At 34.7% G+C, this 22,555-nt stretch overlaps 1 protein-coding gene across 21 annotated transcripts in view; it reads left to right on the forward strand.

Moving 5' to 3' along the window:
- Cadps2 (calcium dependent secretion activator 2) overlaps positions 1–22,555 on the forward strand; it is a 554,060-nt gene that overhangs the window by 390,617 nt on the left and 140,888 nt on the right. For 13 of the 21 annotated variants that reach the window (XM_033758047.1, XM_033758048.1, XM_033758050.1 and 10 more), the window contains exons 12-14: positions 3,966–3,974; positions 10,163–10,299; positions 12,601–12,788. In XM_033758047.1, the coding sequence (XP_033613938.1) occupies positions 3,966–3,974; positions 10,163–10,299; positions 12,601–12,788 (334 nt within the window). The remainder of the gene's footprint in view (positions 1–3,965; positions 3,975–10,162; positions 10,300–12,600; positions 12,789–22,555) is intronic. The other 8 variants (XM_033758049.1, XM_033758053.1, XM_033758058.1 and 5 more) reach the window with 1 other exon arrangement.

Consider the following 22,555-nt stretch of genomic DNA (forward strand, 5'->3'; position numbering starts at 1 on the left):
AAAAAAAAAAAAAAAAAAAAAAAAGATTTGTTCAGTATTATATTTACACCATTAATTAATTCCTAATTAAAAATAGTTGGTATTAGTAGTCATAGAACAGTTATCTAATTTTTCATATAAATCTGGAGTGTGTTTTCCACTAATAAGTTTGCTGATAACTGCGGTATTTCTAGGATTCTTAAAAGCATTTAGGAAATATTTCCAAGACTTCTCAAAGGATATTATGTTTAGTTTATTGTAATTTATACTTTGGTATCCTTTAGAAGAGTGAAAAGCATTGCATAATCAAGTTTGCATTAATAATATTCCAGAATGTTAAATAATGAATAATCACTTTCTAGAGTTGTTCTTGGTAATGTACAATGTTTTAACTATAAAAGACAACTTTCTTTTTTCCAAATACCTTAATATTTTGTCATTTTCTGTATGCAAATTTAAATCATTAAGACACATATTTTTCATTCTAATTTACTGGTGATAAATAGCAAGTTTTGTATAATGGTAGAAATTTTCAAGTATAGTTTTTTTTTGGGGGGGTTTCAAGTATAGTTTTAATAACCGATAACCAAATGTTGTAACTTCCTGTCCTCCTTTAGAAAACTACTCTGGCTTTTCTTTCATAAATCAGTTGTCTTTATGTTTAAGCTCAAATTGTGGCCTTTTATTGTCAAGATTCTTCTCCAGGGTAGTAACATCTTGACATACATTATTTTCCTCTTTTACTTTTTATGCATCAAATCACTACCCTCTTTCCTTTGTAGACACCCTTCAGTATCACATCTGAGCATCTCAAAGGCACATTAGACCAAATAATTAAATATGGAATGCGAGCATTTCCTGTATTTCCTTTAAAAAACCACAGACCATATTTGTAGGTTATCTTATTTTCATTAGAGCCACAGTTTTCAAATTACTGGAGGAAAGATAGCCTCTTTTATAAAAGGTGTTGGCAAAACTGTATCTCAACCTGCCAAAGATTGAAACTAGACCCTTATCTTTCACCATGCACTAAATTAAAATCCAAGTGGATTAAAGATCTAAATATTAAAACAGAAGCACTAAATTTGCTGGAAGATAAGTTAGGCAGAACTCTGGAAGACATTGGCATAGGAAAAGACTTTATGAAGAAATCCTCAGTAGCATGGGAACTAGCAGAAAGAATCAACTGGGATCTCTTCCTGTTAAAAAGCTTCTGCACTGCAAAAGAAACCAACAGAACTACGAGACAAACTACAATGTGCGAAAACATTTTTACCCACTGCTCCTCAGACAAAGGACTATTATCTAGAATATATAAAGAACTCAAAACAACCACCCCCCCAAATATAAAGACCCAATTCAAAAATGGGCATCTGAAATGAACAGACATTTCTCAGACAAAGAGGTAAAAGCAGCAAGTAAATACATGAAAAAATGTTCCACATCACTGGTCTTTCTAGAGATGCAGATGAAAACAACACTTAGATTCCACCTCACCCCACAAAGAATGGCTGCTATCAAGAAATCACACAATAACAAATGTTGGTTGGGTTGTGGGGAGAAAGGAACCCTTCTCTGTTGTTGGTGGGAATGCACACTGGTGCAACCACTATGGAAATCAATATGGAGATACCTTGAAGAGCTGGGACTAGAGGTTCCATTTGACCTAGCCATCCCTCTGCTGGGTATCTTTCCAAAAGAATTAAAAGAATCATATCACAGTGATATATGCACACCAGTGTTTATAGAGGCACAGTTTGTAATAGTTAAAACTTGGAAACAGTCCATTTGTCCATCATTTGGAAACTGGATAAAGAAGATGTGGTTTTTCTATAAAATGGAATATTACTCAGCCATAAAGAATGAGAAATTAGATTCATTCATAGGAACATGGATATATATTGAAGATATGCTCCTAAGTGAAATAAATAAGCCACACATGTGTAAATACCGAATAGTCTCTCTGGTGTGAATAAACTATAATAGTACATAAGATCCAAATGAGATAATTGACCATGTGAAATAGGAAGAAAAGGGCTAAAGGTGTAGGGAAAGTGGGAAGGGTAGGGGAAAGGTTATAAGGGCAAAGAAAAAAATATGAGAAAATGAAAAAAGGCAAATAAAGTGTTTGTAAATGAGGAGGGGAGGAGGGGATGAAGGGAGGGCAGGGACAAGGGGAAAAAATGAGAACCAAGACCTGTCATGTAAAGGTACAAGATCCCAATAATGAATGTAACTGTACTGTATACCTAAAATGTACCAATAAATTCAATAAAAGAAAAGGACTATTTAGCAATATTAAATATTGAACATTTTAGTAGGTTATAAAAATCATTAGTATACTTATCATTTTTAAAGATAAAATTAAAGGAATGTATTATGGTATATATTCTCATTTCTGCCTTCCCCTTGCTCCTTTGGCTTTATACATGGAGTATGGGACTGTGGATAAGAATTTCCATCAGAACTTGGTGTGCAATAGGGTAACTATATGTGAATATAATGACTTTCTATTTTTATTTGCTAATCTATTTCTCAGACATTTTACTCTATTTTGAAACATACTTTACATTCTGTGCTTTAAAAATTTTGTTCCTAACCCAAATTTTGTTTCTCCAAAGGTAGATAGATATGTGGCCGCTGCAGTTTTTTCCTCTGTACATGTCTTTTATCTCTTCTAGCTACTGTAAAGATATGCTTTTTGATGCTAGATTATAGTGTGCCTTCATGTCATTTTCTTCATTAAAATATTCTGAACTCTGCACTGCAGTACATATTCAACCTTCTTAAAAACTTTTTTCTCAGGCTTTGGATGGAATCAGCAGTATTTAGTCTCACATTAGTTTCTCCTACTTTGGTACCAAGATCCTTCTTGATGTTCTAACCAATAAACTATAAATTAGGAGTATTCCCTGTGTGCCCCCTAGAGTTCCTCTTGCCAGTCATCTGGGGAAATTTAAGGTTCATCTTTTCTGCTTCCATCTCTCAGTTATCACTTGCCTGTGTTGCCTCATGTGTGGTGTTTTGAGGATTTTTTAGATATAGATCCCCTCCCCCTAGATTTTTTAGTCACTTCAGATAAAAGAGTTATTTTTCCTGGGTAAAGCAGGTCTTCTCAACTTCAGCATTATTAATGCTTTCATACAGATAATTGTTTGGGGCCAGAGGTTTGGAGTAGGGGATTTTCCTGTCCATTTGGAAATATTTAGCAGCATCCCTGGCTTCTGCCCACTAGATTCCAGTACAATAGTTGCTTCCCGCCAGATCTGACAACCAAAAATACTCATATCTTCAGATGCTGCCAGATGTTTCAGGGGGTAGAAGTGAAGTTCGTTCACTGTATCCTTGAATGTTTTTCCAACGTTCTAAGTGCAAGGAGTACCCAAGGAATGGGCTGAGCTCTCATGTATCATCTACCTTGCATATCCTGGCAAGAAAAGTGGTCGAGATCATAGCCTAGAGCCTTAAGACCCTTGCTGGACAATATGGAATTCATGAATTAAAAGACCTAAATAGTAGGTTGGTTTTGATATCCATGTAACAGATTTCTAACCAAACCTGTCTTTGATTTGATATCAGTTTATTATCAAGGCAGTGTTGATCAAGCTACATGAAATTGGACATAGTTATTCTAACGAAAATGCTGAGCAGTTCTCAGTTTTTAACGGTAGCTGTCTTATTCCAGATTGTTAGTGAAGTTTTTAATAACAAAGTGTCTCTCTGTTATAGGGAGGGGAGAGTAGGGATGGAAAGAGAAGGAACGCAGGAGGGAAAGGGGCAGCAGAAGGAGGATTTCTAGCTCAATTTCTAGTTCATTACTTATTTTTTGAATATTCCCTTTCTCTTTTCTTGATCATCTCTTAGAACAACTTTTAGTGTTATCAGTAGAATTGAGAAAATAACAAAATTTAAAGTGATATTAAATGCAAATATATGTGCCCCTAACCCATTTAAATGTGTTCTCTCATTTTTATGCTGACCTATAGCTGGTAAAGGTAAGTAATTTTCATGGCTTTTTTGCTTAGATATATTACAATTTTATTTAAAGATTATGATCTGGATTATAGTGTCAATATTCTACCTCCTGGTCCAACCTAGAAAACATGCCTTTACCATTTGTACAACAAAAATGTCTGTGCAACACAGCAGAAAATAAGGAGCTACCTAATATATACCATTCATGCAGGCACAGGGACAGTAATTATGAAGAAGTTGTAATAACATACAAAAAGGTCAATGTATGCTAAGTGGAAAAATGCTAAATTGTATATATACGATTATTTTCATTATGTGAAAAAAAACTGAAAAATAATAGGCCAACAGGTGTGGTAGCTCACTAACACTCTAGGAAGCTGAAGCAAGAAGATCTCAAGTTTCAGCCCAACCTGGAAAATTTAGCTAGCAACTTAGCATTTTTCATTTTGTTTAATTTTTTTTTGTCTCAAAAATGCAGGGAAGTAGGAGAGTGGGCAGGGCCTGTGGATATGTGTAGCTCAGTGAGAAGGCCCTGACCTCAATCCCCAGTACTATAGAAACAAACAAAAGGATAGGTAAATTTACACCTAAAACATTCAGTTGATAATGTGAAATAGGAAGAAAAGAGCTAAAGGAGTAGAGGAAGTGGGAGCAGTAGGGGAAAGGAAAGAAGGGAAAAGGGAAAAATGGAAACAAAGTTTTTCTAAATAGGGAAGGATGGAAGGGGTGAAGAGAGGGGAGGGGAATGGGAAAAAATAAGAATCAAGATACATCATGAAAAGGTACAAGATCCCAGTGATGAACGTAGCTGTACTATGTACCTAAAAAGTACCAAATAAGCTCAATGAAAAAAAAATTCAGTTGCTGGGTTTAATTGCACAGACTAGTTACATTTATTTCTTCTAATTCCTACATTTTCTTTGAAGTAAATATATACCTTGTTTTTAAGCCTAATGTGTGTTTGTTTGTTTGTTTGATTTGAGACAAGGTCTCACTTGTAGTGTAGGGTGGCCTTGAACTCACTATATGGCCCAGGCTGGCCTCAAACTCAAAGAGATCCTCCTGCCTCAGTCTCCCAAGTGCAGGGATATCATGCCTGTGCCACCTTGAAATCCAGTTCTTCAGGGGTTTGATTTGGTTTGGTTTGGGTTGGGTTCTCCCCGCCATTAAGTTTATTAGTTTGGTTTTGCAGTGCTAGAGATTGAACTGAAAGCCTGTACAAGCTAAGCCCTGTACCACTGAGCCACACCTCCACTCTCCCTCCCCCAAAAAGCTAGCTTTTAAAAGTAAGTATGCTGAATCTAGGATAGTCAGAACAAAGTTATAAATGTATGAAACCTAACTTATGAAAAGACAGCCTGATCTTTCTTAAGATATGGTAATAATATACAGATTTCTCTGATAAGGGAACTTACTCTACTTTCCCTTTCTCCTCGATACGTAGAAATTCTAAGGAAGGCCGATTGGTGGGTTCCCTGCTAAACAAGTTTTCTTCACATGTTGTGCTCTGCTTTTGCCAGACTACACACATTTTTTCCATTTTCTTAGTTATACGCATAGTATAACACAATTGTGAATGTTGCATAGTACAATGTAACAGTACTTCACAGCCAATAATAAATTAATATCAAAAACAAACTAGAAAAGCCAGTATATACTTGGTTTTAAATTCTTAAACTTTAAATTTATGTTTCAATTTATGAATTTACTTCCCAAATTGATCTAATATGTTAAAGATTACACTTCATAGGAGAAACATTAGTCTTAATTTACATTGAACATATTGTTTCTGATAAATGTTCAATATTGGTTTACTTTGCTTATTTCTGATTCTAGATCTCAGTACTTTGATTAAAATATTCATCTTCTGAAAATATGTGATATTTACTGCAGAAAGCAAAATACATAAATCCACAAACCAGATTTTAACCAGTTTAAGCTGAGACATCTTTTGATTCAGTAATTGATGTGTGAACAAACTCCTAAATAATGTATCTTTCAATCATGACTTTGTCATCTTTAGCAGAAAATTTGCATACATAAACAAAAATATACTAACCAGACTGACCTACATAAAATTTAAACCATGAAACTCTTCCTATTGAAAGCTAAAGGAGTGAAATTAAAACAGAAGTAGTGCTTCCTTTTCGTTTCCACTTTTAACTTCCTATAAATTCTTAAGCTTGGTGAGTATAATGTTAAAAAAAATCTGATCATGCATGATGACAGTACGCTCAGCCACAGGCAAACACCTAAACACAGAACAATATATTATATTGTAGTTCAAAAGGTTTATTTACTGTGTAGTTCACTCGGTGTCTACAGAGGAGACCCTCTTTTGGCCAGGTGCATCTTCCTTGTCCTTTTTTAACAATGGATCCCAAATGCCCTGCACCTCAGGGATCTCAGAATGCTGTTGAAAGTCCTCCTTTTCTCCCTTCAGTACCCCTCTTCCTTTTTTTCTTCTTCACTTTCAATGTCTAAAATATATCACATTAGCAGGAGCAACACAAATGCTACATAATTAACATTTGTTGCAAAGAAAGAATTTGGTTAATTTTTTTTCCATCTCACTTTCTGAACTCTGATTGGGATGCCTCTCCTAGGATTTCGATTCCTGAATCTATACCCACCAGCTTCTGCCACTGCAGAGCTGACCAGCTTGCTCATAATCCTCATATTTTATTTTCTGTGCTAGCTTTTATCGTGTCAGTGTTAAGTGTTTAAATTGATATTGTCAACCTACTTATTCTTTCCTCTTGACTTCCCACTGCTGTGATCCTAATGAAAAATTTAAATTTTCAGGTTCCACTTGAGTAAAGCCTCTATAACTTCTTAAATCTTTAGCAAATAGAAATCTTTCTCAATTTGGGCTTTATTCTATCCACTTTTAACACACCTGGTGACTGCACCACCTAAAGATGCTGGAGCATATATATCCAACTGTTACCATAGAAACTCCACCCGTATCCTCAGCTACCATGTCCCACATCTGTAGTTAGTCCATAGGTTAATCATCACAATTTACAGCAGTACTGCAGTACGTTGTGTAAGCTCATTTCTTGTTGGCTTGTTTTGATAATGTTCTTAGTTTTTTTCAGAAGACAAAGTGAACTGAAATTTGCCATGATCAGAGAGCATTTGAATAGCACCAGAAATAATTTTCCATTTAAATAATAGTAACCGTAATATAGTCTTATAATAAGCATTAATTGAAGAGAATCTGATACAACCCAGTTTTACAGCCCTAGATTTAGATATGATTGAAAGTGTGCTTTCCATCTGACTTAGATGATGCCTCTGTCTTTTAATAGTAAAATGTAAATATGTCAAGAAAAAATTATATGAAAATATGCTTCTGTAAAAATAATAAACTAGATAAAAATATTTTAGTGCTAGATGGTTTCCTATTTTATCTTAGGTCATGAGATAACTTTAAAAGTGAAAGATAAGGGCAAAAAATGGGAAGATGCAGATTAAAGAATACAAAGTGACAGTTATATATCATAAGCAAGTCTAAAGATCTAATGAACAACCTGGGAACTAGAGATAGCAACATTAGAACGCATTAGCTAATTTTATAGTTTTCACCTGCTCATATCACAAAACTATTCTGTGGTCTGTTAATGTGATTCACTTAAGAAACCATTTTAGTCTCTTTATGTGTTCCATAACATATTGCAAACCTCAGGTATACAAAAATGAACTTTATTTTTTTTATCTTTTCTCCCTTCCTGGCTTCCATGTTAGTTTTTTCATGCATTTTATTTTTCAGTATTTATAAACGCCAATGTATATTGCTATTATTTTTGCTTAAAACAAGGTCCAACAAACTACACCTAATACTCATGTTTGGAAAATAAAATTTTACTGCAGTGTAGCCAAAAATAAATAAAAGGTTTGTACACAGACATCAGAAATTTTGGTTTGGTGTTTATTTTTATTTGTGAGTGAATGAAGCCAATGGCATACAGACACATGGTTAAAATATCTTTTCATAAAATGTTTTGAATTGTGCTTGTCTGACTCAGAGAGGAAAAAAAAAAAGATTACTTAGTCTTTTCTCCTATGTTTTGAAGATGAGATAATCCCTTAGAACATATTTCACTTTCACAAAATTATTGCCCTGGAGAAGTTGCAGTTATCTTTTTTGCTTTTAATTTAGTGGGTTGGTTTGCCTGTCTTGTGCCCTAAATTACTATTTTAAATATCATTTCTAACACCAATATAATTGCTAGAAAATTAATTTTATTTACGTATATGATCTGTCACATTACTAAATATATGGTTGTAGAATTGAATTTCATGAAATTACTCTTTAAATTATAGAAATAAACTGTAGTCTCATTTTTTCAGAAACTTGTATGCTTTATTTAAAGACTTAATTTGCCCACTGTTTTAAAAAGAAAATAATTACTTCTACAGATCTTCATAGTAAAATAATTATAGATATTTTTCTCTAAAATTTATTACATATCCTATTCTCAACAGATAAGGCATTGATGGGCATTATTTTCAACTGTTTTTTATTACCTTCTTTTATAAAATAATAAAATTTAGCAGGTGTTATAATTATTTCATAAAAATGATACTAAAATAATTTTATACTGATATTTTATTTTACTTAGAAATGAAGATTCTAAGATAAATTGAAATACAAAATAATCTTTCATTTTTATCATGTATATTCCTTGCATTTTTTGACATTTGGCCTCTTACTCATTTGATATCATTTTATATTATATATTAAGCTTCATATTTAAAGATTATCACAGAGAAAAATAAAATACAGGAAAAAATGGATTATGTCATGTCTCAGTTCAGGAAAAGCAGTTTAGTTTTATGTTTATCCAGTGAATGTTAATTTATACACACATAGTGTATTTAATCAGTCAAGGAACTAAATATTAAATATAAAGGAATAAATGTGTTCTTTCTTCATGGATCATGGATCAAGTGTCATTTGTTGCTCCTTTGCTTCATTCACCTTTTGATATCTGTCACTAATGTGGGATTATACATACGTTTTTGTATCTGTTTTCTTAAAATGTGATTCTGAGACCCTTCAGTTTGAATTATATAGTTCTGCCATCTACAAATATGGCTGAAAGTTGAACTTGACGTGGATCAATATGATCTGGGCTAAATATCTAAATGTGACTGATTATGTTAGCATCATGTCCACAGATCAATATTGGGTTTTATTATGAGCCTGACTCTATAATTGGGTTTAATCAATAACTTTTGTCTCTTTTGCTTTACTGTTTTAGAACTGTACCCTGTAGGTTTTAGAAAGTACACTTAGCTTACAATTTAGGACTCTGCTTTTCTTATGGTGACCAGACAGAGATCTATCTGTAAATTTTAAACAACAATGGAGCTTCAACATTGCCATTGTGAGAAGAGTCCACTTTCATCTTGATAACTGATTGCTTGCCCGATATGTGCTATGTTTCTAACAGAGCTAATGTAGTAACACGCCAGCACTCCTTTTGGGTAGTGTGTGGCTTCTTCTCTATATGTTTAGCAATCACATTGAAGACTTTGACAAAACATACCATTGATGAAAGCAATCATGCTTGCCTTTTGATAAACCCGCAGGGTCTACAGGCGTTGAAAGATGCAATCTGTAAAGGACAATAAATTTGGTCCTTTGATTGAAGTGCCATTTGAGATGTTGTGCTTTGTCTACATATCTGCACAAACGTGATGCTCCCTTTCTTATGTCTCTCAAACGTGAAGCTTGAGAGCATTCACTGCCATTTCCACATTAAATTTGGTCCCATTAAAAGTCCCATTCAAAAAGAAGACTGGAAGTGATCCAGCAGAAGCTTGTGTGTTCATTTCTGCCCTAGTTTGCCTTTTCAAAAGCAAGCTTTTGGCCATTGTTGCTGTTATCTTTTTATGAATAGAACTGAGTTCTTTTCCAGTCACTTTCTTCAGTAAATATATACTTAAAATACATCAACTTTTTTAAGTCAAAAAATTAGATTATTCCTCTGACATATTAGAATTAACTGCATGAAAAATAGAATTTCTTCATTCTAAATGACTTTCCGTCACTTTTGTTCAAAAATTTGCCATCTTTAATAATGTTAAATTATTTGCACCATATTTTATAGGATGAATGATAGTCTTCTATTATTAGGTGGCATGAATTAAACCAGAAAAACACATGTGCAATATACTTGTTTTTCTAAATTTGCAGATGCAGATCGTTTTCAGAAACACGGTATGGATGAGTTTATTTCTGCTAATCCTTGCAAGCTTGACCACGCCTTCCTTTTTAGACTACTCCAGAGGCAGACTTTGGATCATAGACTGAATGATTCTTATTCTTGTTTGGTGAGTACACATCTATCTGTCCGGTCAACTATAGGTTAGAATAAAAGATTTTAAAAAGTGAGAAATACTTGTTATCAAGTAGCATTTTATTCCTGACTCATTTAATAACTGTAGTTGGAGTAAAGGATAAAGGATTCCAATCGATTGCTTCCCAATTTGAAAATTATACACTTGGAGGCCACTGCTGTGCCACTCAATAGATAGGAGAATGGACTTAAATAGACACTGAACTGTTTTATCAGTTCCTCTAGAGAAGGCTGAGTGAAAACAGAAGGCCTTAAATAAAGATTTAAAAAACCTCAATTACAGGATTTACTAACACCTGCACAAATATTTACCATATGTTAATAAGTTGCATTTCCTTTTGCATCTTGGGAGGAAAACTTAAATCACAGGGAAAAGGCAATGGGATGAACAATATGATGTATAACAGAGGAAGGTTTCATCAAGCCTGGCAGAGAACAGAATTCCTTAAAAAGAAAAAGAAAAGGCAGAGGGAAATAAATAACTAGACTGCTATCTGGTATGTGTTGAAAGAGTAGGCAAAAATATTGGAAATAGTGGTTCTTCTGGAATTGTTCTATCAAAATGTATATTTCTACTAGCACTTCACTCTCTTAGATCTGGAACATAATAACTTCAAACAGTAAGTTATATTCTCTTTAAATGAGGTTTTAGACAGCATGTGCTCCCAGCTCATTGGAACGACTTCAGTAGATGCTATAATCGCATTGACGCTTCAGTAGTTCCTTGGAGATGGTTTATTAAGGAGCTCATATTCTACACGAATTGTACAGTTTAAACCTGATCCAGCTTACATATCGCAATTATATGGAGAGTAAAACAGATTGTCACCGAGCTCTGTGATGCCTTTGTGGGGATGAGCACATACAGAATGAACGTCAGTAAGGAGCAGCTTCCTCTTGGATTCTACTCCAACAGCTGAGTTACTGGGCTGCCAGGTGTTATTTTGACTTGTTTGATGGCTATGAGGAGAACGCTACAGTATGTCTTCCACTACACCCACAGGGTCAGAATGTGATGTGATTAAAAAGAGTATTTGAAGGCAGGATAACCCTGATATAAATCAGCTACCAAATGATTTATACTGGGGTCAGATAATTCACCTAGCATCTCTCAACTATAGCTTATTTATCTGTTACATGGAGAGTATAACAAATACATATTCTATATATAATATCTTTAATATTTAGAGCCAGTTGTTTCTGTGTATATTGTAAATACATATATAGATTCTTTAATATATTAAAGCTATAATATGTGTAGCATGTATAGTACAGTACCTTTACCATCACTATGGTGAGTCCTTTTCCCCCTCTTCCACCGTTTATCTGTTGCCTCCTCATCTTTCTCCCTTTCTTATCCTTTTCCTTCTCTTTGATGATTACCCTGTTTCTTTTTAAAACTCTCTCTCCTTTCTTTTTCTTTGTTACTTTAAGTTAGTCTACGTAAATGAATTTAATCCAAGATATTTTATAAGCCATTCTCCCTAACTCTGCTCTGCTCTGCTCTGCTCTCCTGCTGCCTCAGATAGCATGCACGTATACATTCGAACACCTTATTTCAGGAGAGTCAGAGACTACTACTGTAAAATGTTGATTTTGTTATATTAATCATACACTGAATGATGAAAATACCTACATTTACTTTTATGCCACTCCTGTTCTTACTGAAATTTTCCCTTTATTCACTGTATAAAATGCTTTTGGTAAATAGAGAGCTTCAGTGATAGTGTCTGCCTTCCCATCTTCTTTTTTTTTTTTTCCTTTTTTTTTCAGCTTTGAGTTTACTGGTACATTTTAGGGATACAGTACAGTTACATTCATTGTTGGGATCTTGTACCTCTACATGACAAGTCTTGGTTCTCATTTGATCCATAGAGTCACTGAGGTTTTTCAAATAACGTTCTTTGCAGCTAACAAATGTAGCTCCTGTGAATAAATTTGACTAATTTTGAGTGACAGGAGAGAGAAAAAGCAAGTTGCCCGTTTCTTGCTGGGGCAGTGAGGAGAAATTAGTATTCGATTTCCATTGTCCCAAACCATTTCTGAAGTTGATGGTTGATGACAATAAATCTTCTGAAAATAACGTGAAATATATCACTAACAAAATCAATGTCAAAAGACACTTTTAAGCTGCCTTTTACATTGGCTAAAAGTGTCTACAGACAAGCAGAAACACTAATCTTAGTATAGAAAGAGAAAAATCCCCTCTCTCTCTCTCTCTCTCTCTCTCTCTCTCTCTCTCTCTCTCTCTCTCTCTGCCTCTTTTCTTTTGCAGGGATGGTTTAGCCCTGGCCAAGTCTTTGTGTTAGATGAGTACTGTGCCCGTTATGGCGTGAGAGGCTGTCATAGACATCTCTGCTACCTTACAGAACTGATGGAACATTCAGAAAACGGTGCTGTCATTGACCCAACCCTGCTCCATTACAGCTTTGCATTCTGTGCCTCTCATGTGCACGGCAACAGGTATTTTGCCTTGCAAATTCAAAGTGAAATGTATAAGGTTGACTCTGGAAAAGAGAAAAATGTGCTTTGCCATTATCACCTAGTAACAGATTTAAAATAGCAAACACTTCTTATAAGAAACAAAACACAAAGGAAAAATGTACATCAATATACTGTTGATTTAGGTGGGCTGCACTTTGTTTCTTTTTACTTGCAAAACCACTTGAAAGACAGAAAGAAAAAATGTCTAGGAGAGTAGGATTTGCCTTTTAGTTCTTATGTGCTACTTAGTACTGGAATCCTTCCTGTTTTAAGTGTAATAGATGATTTCTATTATAACGCTTATGTATGTTTGGGAAGAATTCATTGATAATCACTGCACAGCAAAGGATTTTTGCTTTTCTTTTATAGAATAAACTTTCATTGATCAGACAAGTTAAATTATGGGTTTTATGCTGAATCTCCTCCCAGCTCTTTCTCCCACTTACGCACTTAGAATATGTTTGTAGGTAAATATTTGTTCTAGTCCCTGCTGTTGCCACTTCTCAGTCCACAGTATAAAAAAATGAGAGGTTGAGGCAGGAGGACGGTAAGTAAATTCAAGCCCAGTTTGGGCAACTTATTCACTTAGTGAGACCTTGTCTAAAATTTAAAAAGGGCCAGAGACATACATCAGTGTGAAATCCCTGGGTGCAATCCCCAATACTACAAAAGAGAAAAAAAAAGATTATCCTAGTGTTACAATCTATTCAGGTTTGGATACCAGGCTTGCTTGGAAATTAGGAAATATTACCAATTATAGTTTTTCCCAATATCCCAAACTAAATGCTCTGCACTTTGCTTATGCTTATGTAGGGTTCAAGGATGGTGAGGATGTCTAATTTTTGATAGCTAGTGTCAGCAGGTTACTAAAGCTGTCTCTTATCTTTTGGCTCTGCTTTAATTCCTCCTAACTAATGGATATCTGAATTGAAAGGGAATGGGAAGACTGCAGTGAAACATTGCTTAATCGAAATGTTTCAGTCACTGATACAGAAAGAAAGAATTAAAGTGTGAACATTAAATGGGAAATTCAGCTAATGGACCCCCCAAAATATGTATGTTTGAGCCACGTTCTAATGGAAAGTTACTGAGGCACCCATGAACTGCCACCACCGCCTAAGAGGCAGACTGATTTGAATCAGAGGTTGCTATAGTTACCTTTATTCTGTGAAACTGTTGTTTTCTTTAAAATAACAACATGTAATTTAAGGTATATTTGTATGTTATTGCATTTTTTTGCTTAACATTACACATTAACTCTATTTTCTAAAAAAGTTAAAACATGCACATAGGTAGCCCTGTGTTTAGAGTAGAAATTTGAGTCTGTTTCTAATTCCACAGTAAGTGGCAGGTAGCTTAAGAAAAAGAGAAGTGCTGATTATAAAGAAATTTGGACCTCAGTTTAGGGTGGAAGTTGTGCAGAATGAGCTAAGGTTATGATGTTTCCTGTAAGTTACACAGAGAGAAAATATTTAGTAATGTCTTGCTGCCACAATGAAAGAATAAAAAGGCAAAAAATGTCTCCTGGAATCCTGATGCTAAAATTTGCAAACTTTTGGGCATATCACTAAACCTTTTCAAAATTCAGAGTTCCCATATATAAAGAGGAGAAATAGAAATGTATAATTTCTATTGTACATGGTATAATTAGGTGGGGTGATTATAAAAACTGCACAAGTATTGATTACTGTTATTATCCTACTGTACTTCCCTTTGTCATGCAGCCCACAAGGACATAAATTGTGAGGAGAGGAAAAATGTGGAAAAATAGGTAGCAAGACTAACACATTCTATGTAAAAATGTCTCCATGTGTATGTAATTATATTCCTAATTTCTTTGCTAATAGAATAACCAGATCTTAGCAACTTCCCCTTCTAAAAGTACGCTTCTCTTGTCCATGTCTGCAGCATCTGATGTTGATACAGACTTTTGTTAAAAATGCTGTCAATGTCAAGTCTTTCTACAGTGTTTGCTGACGTCTTTTTTATGATCATTTTTACATCTGTCAAGACATACATTCAGAGAGTCATTTTTCTCGTTACCTGAACCACCTCTGACAAAAATTCAATAGAAAGAAAGATTGCCTTTTGTTACTGACTGAAGTGAAGGACAGCAGTGCTGTTGGGATTTGAATTTTTTTCAGAGAGTGCGTTCCATTACAGTGGTGAGCTCTCTAGGTGTGTGTGTTCTGTGTGGTACATCTCTGAATAGCACTCTGAGTGTTTCAGAAATAAAAGAACAGAGTTAAAGATAAGAGGCCTGGCTGGTCCCAAGACTGAGGAAGAGAGTTAAAAAGAAAGGAAGAAAGAAAAAATGAGTCAAGGACAGAAACCGACACACTCCTGCAGGATGGTAGCCGCACATACCCATGAATAGCACAGCCACTCACTTGGTGATGGTGCCCCAAGGACTGACAGGAAGGAGAAAAGAGACTTTCTGAGACAATGTGGGATAGGGCAAAGTTCTAGGTTGATATTTGTTCTTATACATCTTGGTTTTGTAAGTCAGGCTGAGGACAGAAACTAAAGCAGCAACACAAAATGGCTTTTGTGTCCCAGTTTAATAATGTGAGGCATGCAATATATTCACCAACTCGTCTGCCATTTAGTAGGGTCCTTTTAGAGCTGCTACATGCCTTACAAAGGACATCTCGGATGTGCTGGCTTTGAAGTGTAAGGGACAAGAGTACAACATTACAGTAGTATATATAAAATAATCCCTATTTTCCATGAATTCTAGATCATACGACAGTAGTGGACAACCTTATGGGCATCATCAAATCATCATGTTTTGATACTTCCTGCTTCATGGATGATAATGTTTCCCCTTGACCATCTCTTCAGAATTATACCTCGACTTCCTGCCTCTAATTTTAGAGACCTTTTTTTAAATAGCATTGTAGATACTCCATCAAATAGAATCATCAGAAATTTTCACTGCTCCTTCATTCTGGCCTTCGTTGTATGACTTAACTAAATTCAAGTATAAATGTCACATCAATTGTTAATGTGGAAGCTTAAATGTGGGGCAGACAGGATAAGCAACGTAATGTGGCTGACTGAACAGATTTTATCCTATATGCTGGATGCAGAGAAGCAGGAGGATGATATTGATGAATATCTTTTAAGTATGCATAAAAGGATCTTTTCTATTCTTTGAGAAAGCATAGAACAACCTCAAATGTCTTAACACAAATTTCTGAGCAAAAATGTCTATACCTACCCATCCTCAAGCTCAGTACAAATAATTATGTGTTCTATAACAACAGAAAACAAAAGCAGAGATAAAGTATGAGAGAGAGGAGACTTGGTTTGTTGAAAATACCAGTAAACTAGGAATTGAAACATCTGTTTTTGTCCTGGCTCTTCTGCTTATGAGTTATTTGACTCTGAGCAGTTGGTTCTAGTCTTACATTGCCTCAGTTTCCTGTGTATTCAACATGATAACATAAATGCTATCTATATGCCTTCATTCCTACATAGGTCAAACAATGACACAAATATTTGTTAATGATAAAACACTGTTTAAATATCAAATGGTGGCATTTCATATACAGAGTACAGCTTGAGTACCCCTTATATAAAATACTTCTGGGGAGGTTTCAGAGTTTTTCAGATTTTTGGAATGTTTGCATAAACTTTACTGGTTGGGCATACCTAATCCTGGCTAAACCATGACCCAATTTTCAGAGTATTTGGGGGGTTTTGTTTGTTTGTTTGATTGATTGATTTTTGGTCATTTTTTGACTAATTAGCCTATGCTGGCCTCAAATTCTTAGCATTCTTCCTCTTAGTCTCCCTAATGTCAAGAATCTAGGCATGTGCCACCATACCCAACACAGATTGCAGAATATTTTGGATTTTGGATTTTTGGATTGAAAGTATTCAACTTGTATTAGTTACTGACTTTCCTGGTGATCTTTGTATACAAGAGTGGCAGTACTCAGGCAAATTTTGAGAGTCACAGCCCTAGCTGCACACTATCACAGATGGGTTTTGAGCAGGGCCTATTTCCTGAAATCTCTCCATTCTCCTCACCTATGTTGTTGGGAAACCTTGTAGGCCTAATGGAGTAACTAGATCACAGCCAAAGCCAGCCATGAATCCCATCATCACGGCAAATAAGAAGACACACGGCAACTTGGGGAGTAGTTACTAAGGCCACCAAATCAGTCTCTGTTGATTTCCATTCTTGCCAAGCTACTTGAATTTTTCTGAAATACTGAATTAAAGAGCCTTCCAAAGATAAAACCCAGAGGAAGAAACAACAGCAAATTTTTCAGTACATGTTAGACATGCCAGATTACCAAAGAACTGATTTGAGAGCTAGACCTCTTATCCAGGTTCACAATATTCATTTTAGCCTCTTTTTTCTTCCTTATCTTTAACTTCTCTCTACAGCAGTAGAAAATCAGACTTCTACTCTCTACTGTTCAGCATCCATTCACTATGGGTGTTCAACCCACTGTATATTGGCAGCAGTTTCAAAATTTGCCAACTGCAGTTCAGCCTTTGTTTTTCCTTAGTTATTATCTTCCCATTTCTAGTCAAAATTTTTCTCAAGTTCAACAGGACAGAAATTTTTGTCCCCTATCTTCTTTAAGGAACTTGTATCGTACTTTTGTCACAGTATGGATTCCATCTTAGAATCCCTCAAATCCTGGTTAATATAGTGTTGTTTTGTTTTACTTTTCTTTTTTAGACTCATATTATTGTGCTGAATAATTCTTATAGTTCTGTGGGTTATGCTAAGTGCTCAGGCACCTGTCCATCACACTGTGGTGTCACCCAAATGCACTACAAATTTCATCACCCAGAAAGCTCTACTGTGAACTGTAGTAGTATACTGTTAAATTAGTCTTCTGTTATTTCTTCTGTCTTCTGTAGTTATTTTTCCCTCCTTTCTTAGTTGTTCAACTCAGTTCTGATCAGCTTTTCTGCTTTTTTAAATATAAGAACTGAAACCCACACATTTCTCCTTAAGTACTGCCTTTAATACAGATACAAATTTTACAATACAGTACTTGATTAAAATGTCTGGGTGTGGTGGCACATGCCTGTAATCCCAGCATTTTAGGAGGCTGAGGAAGAAGGATTGCAAGTTCAAGTCTTTCCTAAGCAACTTAATGAGGCCCTGTCTCAAAATGAATAAAAAGGCCAGGAGGTAGCTCACTGCAATAGGTACCGGATTCAATCCTTCACACCTCAAAAATTTTTTTTTCTTCTAAGAAATTTTAACTTTCTATTATAATTTCTTTTTTACCATAGTTATTTATACATACATGTATAAGTTTTTGGTTATTTTCTTTAAACGAATTTTTAACCTTTTGTGTTCAGATTATGTGACCTAGATCATGCCATGTCTTCTCAACTTGTTGAGATTTTCTTTATGGCCAAGTTGTGTCAAATGTTTATGTTTCCAATATTGTAGATGTTTCATATTGCTTGGAAAAAATGTATATTCTTTACTTTGATCTTCAAATCTAATAAACTCTTACTCATTTTTTCTTGTACAATCTGTGGATTGTTACCAAAGTGAGTGGAAATGTGGCACTGTGGAAATTTCTTCCTTCTGTCTCTCTCAGTTTTTCCTTTGGATACTTTAAGACTGTTTTATTAGGTACATTTCAAGCTTTAAATTGTTTCCAGGGTGAATGGAAATTATCATTTGTTTTTGTCATTGTCTCTTTTTTACTAGGCAACTAGCATTTTCATTTTGTAATAAATGCATAATCTATGGGAATTCTACATTGAGAATATCCTCTCTCAAAGAAAATTTGCTCTTGGTTTCCCTCAGTGTTAGAGTGTGTTACTGGAGCCAGTTTATCTAATTATATTGAAGTTTTATTGATTGCACAAATACTTCCTAGCTTTATGAGATCAGGGTTATGGTACATTTTTTTCATAGCCCATAGAGGTGGAACCAGTAGATTTCCTTGTTGGTTCCTTTTTGTAAGGATATCAATTCTGTCTAGCCTATTCTTTCACTGACAATACAGCCAATGCATGTGTCCCACTTTTATACAGATGTTTCAGGCTTAGCATCCCTTGCAGATTAGATGTGTGAAACAGTAGTCTGTCCTGTTAGACATAAGCCTTCTTGGTGTTAATATTTGTTCCGATGGTGGCCCTGGTGTTCACACTCACTGTTGCTCTAGTTTTCACTTCTCATTCATTTTTCTTGTTCTTACACTTAGAAGAATTATTTTGTTTCCTTAGAACCGCAAAACTGTGTTTACCATATTTGTTGTAGTTTCTGTAGCACTTAGGTGTTTGTAGTGAAGAAGGGTTTTTTGGAATATAAAGTCAGTCACCTAAATTGGAAACAGAAGACACATGATGGAATTTGTATTTTGAAAATACTTCATTTAGACATACTTATGGGGACTCCTGGAGCCTTCTCCATACATACCCTTCTCCACCTAATTAACTTCTTCTCATTTGTCATAGATCAGCTAACATATCATTCCAAGAATTGAATCCTGATGCTCTGCCCTTCTTCAATTTAATTGTATACTTATGTCTTGTTTTTTGTTGTGGCTGTGGTTATTGAGGGTTTTTTTTGGAGGGGGGTTATGCTTGTTCATTTGTATTTTGCTCTTCTCAAATAAAACCTCTCTCAGGGTAAGAAACGTTTGTATTGTGTTTACTTTGCAACTGGTGACCTGGCCAGGTGTGGCAGAAATATTTGTGGAGTTAAAAAAATGACTGACATTAGGATCATCTCTCTACAAATGGTATAGGTGATATCTTGTGGCATTTCTTAGGGAGAGCTTATAATTAATTTTGTTATTATTTTGAAAGAAGGTCTTACTGTCTAGTTTAGACTGGCCTGGAACTCACTATGTAGCCCAGGCTGGCCTCAAATTCATTGCAATCCTCCCTTAGCCTCCTGAGTGCCGCAATTACAGGCATGAGCCATCACTCCTGGCCCAATATTTTTTTAATTAATCAAATGCATTTATTTTGGGGGAACAAGAGATGGAGGAGGGAAAAGAGGTGGTAAAAGGAATTGAAGAAGACCACATGGTTTTTAAAAAATATAATAATAGGTATCAAGAAGATATTAGTATCTACACCAGAGAACCCTCTACACCAAATTTGATTCTTTTTATTTTAAATTCCACTCAGTATTTCATTTCCCTTGAATTCTAAAGTTGTGGGTAGCAGTGGTTTTAGTTTGGATTAGTCCAAGACAGTATGTTGGCTCCCAGGAAAGACTAGCTATGAAACACTTTGTAGTTCACGATTCAAAACACAATCAGATTATTAATTTCACTCTAGACATTTCCATTCTTTTTTTTAAAATCTCCAGTCAAATTAGAATGTGGTACAAAATCCAGATAAGAAGATAATTATTTTTAAAAGAGGGCAAAGAGGTATGATTTTAAAATCTCATCTTATCAAATATTTTCTCATAAAATATATATTTCTACCATCTCAGTAGACAAATAGGGGGAGAATCAGTTTCTTTTACTGAATGTTGAAAACTTCATAGGAAGTCACAGCACCCTGATTATCAAATATATGACCATCCAAGTGATAGATGATTTTGATTGAAACAATGGGAGATATTAGAGGTTAGAAAACAAAAAAAGAAGGCATTATTGTTTTCTTCCTCTTCATCTTCCATCATTTCTTACTCTCGTGCTGTGACTTCCTCTCCTTTCCATTCTGTTCACAAATGGATATTGGTGGGAAATACACGAAGTGCAAAGTGACTTTTACCTACTGTGCTGCAGGAAGAATTGACAATTCAAAAATACCACCCCCCAGGTGTCTCTCCCCTTCTCACTCTCTGGAGGAAGCTAAGATTTCATACATTCCTCAGAGGAGAGGGCAGGTGTAAGGAAGCTTGTAAGAAACTCAAAAGCACGATGAACTTCAGCATTTGCCTACTCATTGCTTGCAAAATAATCTTTTGCAAGAAATCATCAAACTTCCAAGACAAACTTAGCTGATGAGTTGGAGGAAGAAATAGAGGAATTGGAAAGAAATGTAATGAATTTAACCAGACTGTTCTATACAACATTAATCTCTGGTGTATTTATTCAACCCACAAAACATTATTATTTTTACTTTTATTATCTCAGCAGAAAAATTATCATGAGATTTGAAGCATTTTACTAAACCAAAATGACAACCAGAATCTCAAGATTTTCTGCCACATGTAATGTATTATCTTGCCTTACAAAGTGGAAGTGGGATTACTGTGAGAATTTTGTGTTGTTCTGCATTTAAAAATAGCACAGATCCAGGTGCATATTTAGAATTCTGTAATTGATAATTGTTGTGTTTATTTTAATAATGAAAGTGACAAGAAAAATATTGGCAACACAGGAAATATTTGCATTTATTGACAAGAATTATTGTGGCAGGAGCTATTGCCTGTTGACTTGATTGTAGCAAAGTTGCTATTCATTCCCAGTCACTTAGAATGAAAGGACATTTCACACACCTAATATTCACGATTTTCTCTACTACCTATACATCACTAAAATAAGGGTGTGTGAATAAAGGCAGGTCCAAATTGTTAAATGTTGTATTTGACCAGTCACATTTTTACATAGGTTCATATTAAACTCACTAAAATGATGCTCATTCACTGTACGTAGCATTCTTTATCTTTGTGAAACTGGACACAAATGAACATTTCTACTTACTTACCTTTCTTTTTGTCACCTGAACCCCTGGCTCCATTCTGTCAGGTAGGCAATGTGCCCCAGTAATGTTTAATATGATGAGACAGATTACTCTGTCTCTGTGGATATGATCTATTCGACAGTTGAATCAAATAAGAAAATTCACTTAAATCTAACCATGTGGCATTTGCCAGAGAGCTAAACTAAAGAATCATGTCAGTCATCAGAATAATAAGGATAAGATTTTTGCTCTTTGGATGTTTAGTGAAATACCCTCCTGTAACTTTGTGGTATGGGTTTTTATTGATGTTGGGTAATATAAATAGCCTAGTTTTTGTCTGAATGCCAAAATTCTCAGAGTAATGACTTATAAAGAATTCTCAGGTGAGGTTTGTGGTCCTTGTCATTGTCTCTTCATAAATTATAGTCTGGATTTTTTTTTTTTTTTTGCTACCATTTGCTCAATGGGAACTGGTTGTAAAGTAATAATATGTGAAAAATCTGTTACTAAATTAATATAGAACATTAGAGTTGGCTCACGGTTCACTGACAGTATATATATATTGGGCTTTTTCTCCTTCCTAAAAATATGTGCAAGATCAGTGTTTTGTCATTAATTTTTCCATAGTTACTATTCAAAATGCATTGTGATGGAATGTCACTTATGTGTCATTCTGAGTATAAAATTAAGTAATTGGTATTTCCCTACTTAGAAACAAAATGTAATTGTAATAAATGTTTTCAGAGCACAAATCTCAGCAGCATGTGTGTTGCTGAAGTAAATTATTTACTGTATATTCAGAAAAAATTTTCATATTTACCTGATGCTTTCATATGAATAAAGGGTCATTTGTCAGGACTATTCAGTTATAATTTTTAAAATCAATTTATTTCATCCTAATTGACTAGTTAACAAGCATCAAATATATATATGTATATATTTCTGTATATATGTACAAAAGAATACTGTGAACATCAAATAAAAATCTTGTTAGTGGAGTTATTTTGAGCATTCTTTTTTCTTTGTTTCTACCTATTTTATATGTGAGCATTAAAACTAGTACATTAGAATGATAAATGAATTCTTTTTTTTTTTTTTTTTTT

The sequence above is a fragment of the Fukomys damarensis genome, unplaced genomic scaffold, assembly GCF_012274545.1.
Source record: "Fukomys damarensis isolate Sample0158 unplaced genomic scaffold, DMR_v1.0_HiC HiC_scaffold_4, whole genome shotgun sequence".
NCBI classification, from domain to species: domain Eukaryota; kingdom Metazoa; phylum Chordata; class Mammalia; order Rodentia; family Bathyergidae; genus Fukomys; species Fukomys damarensis.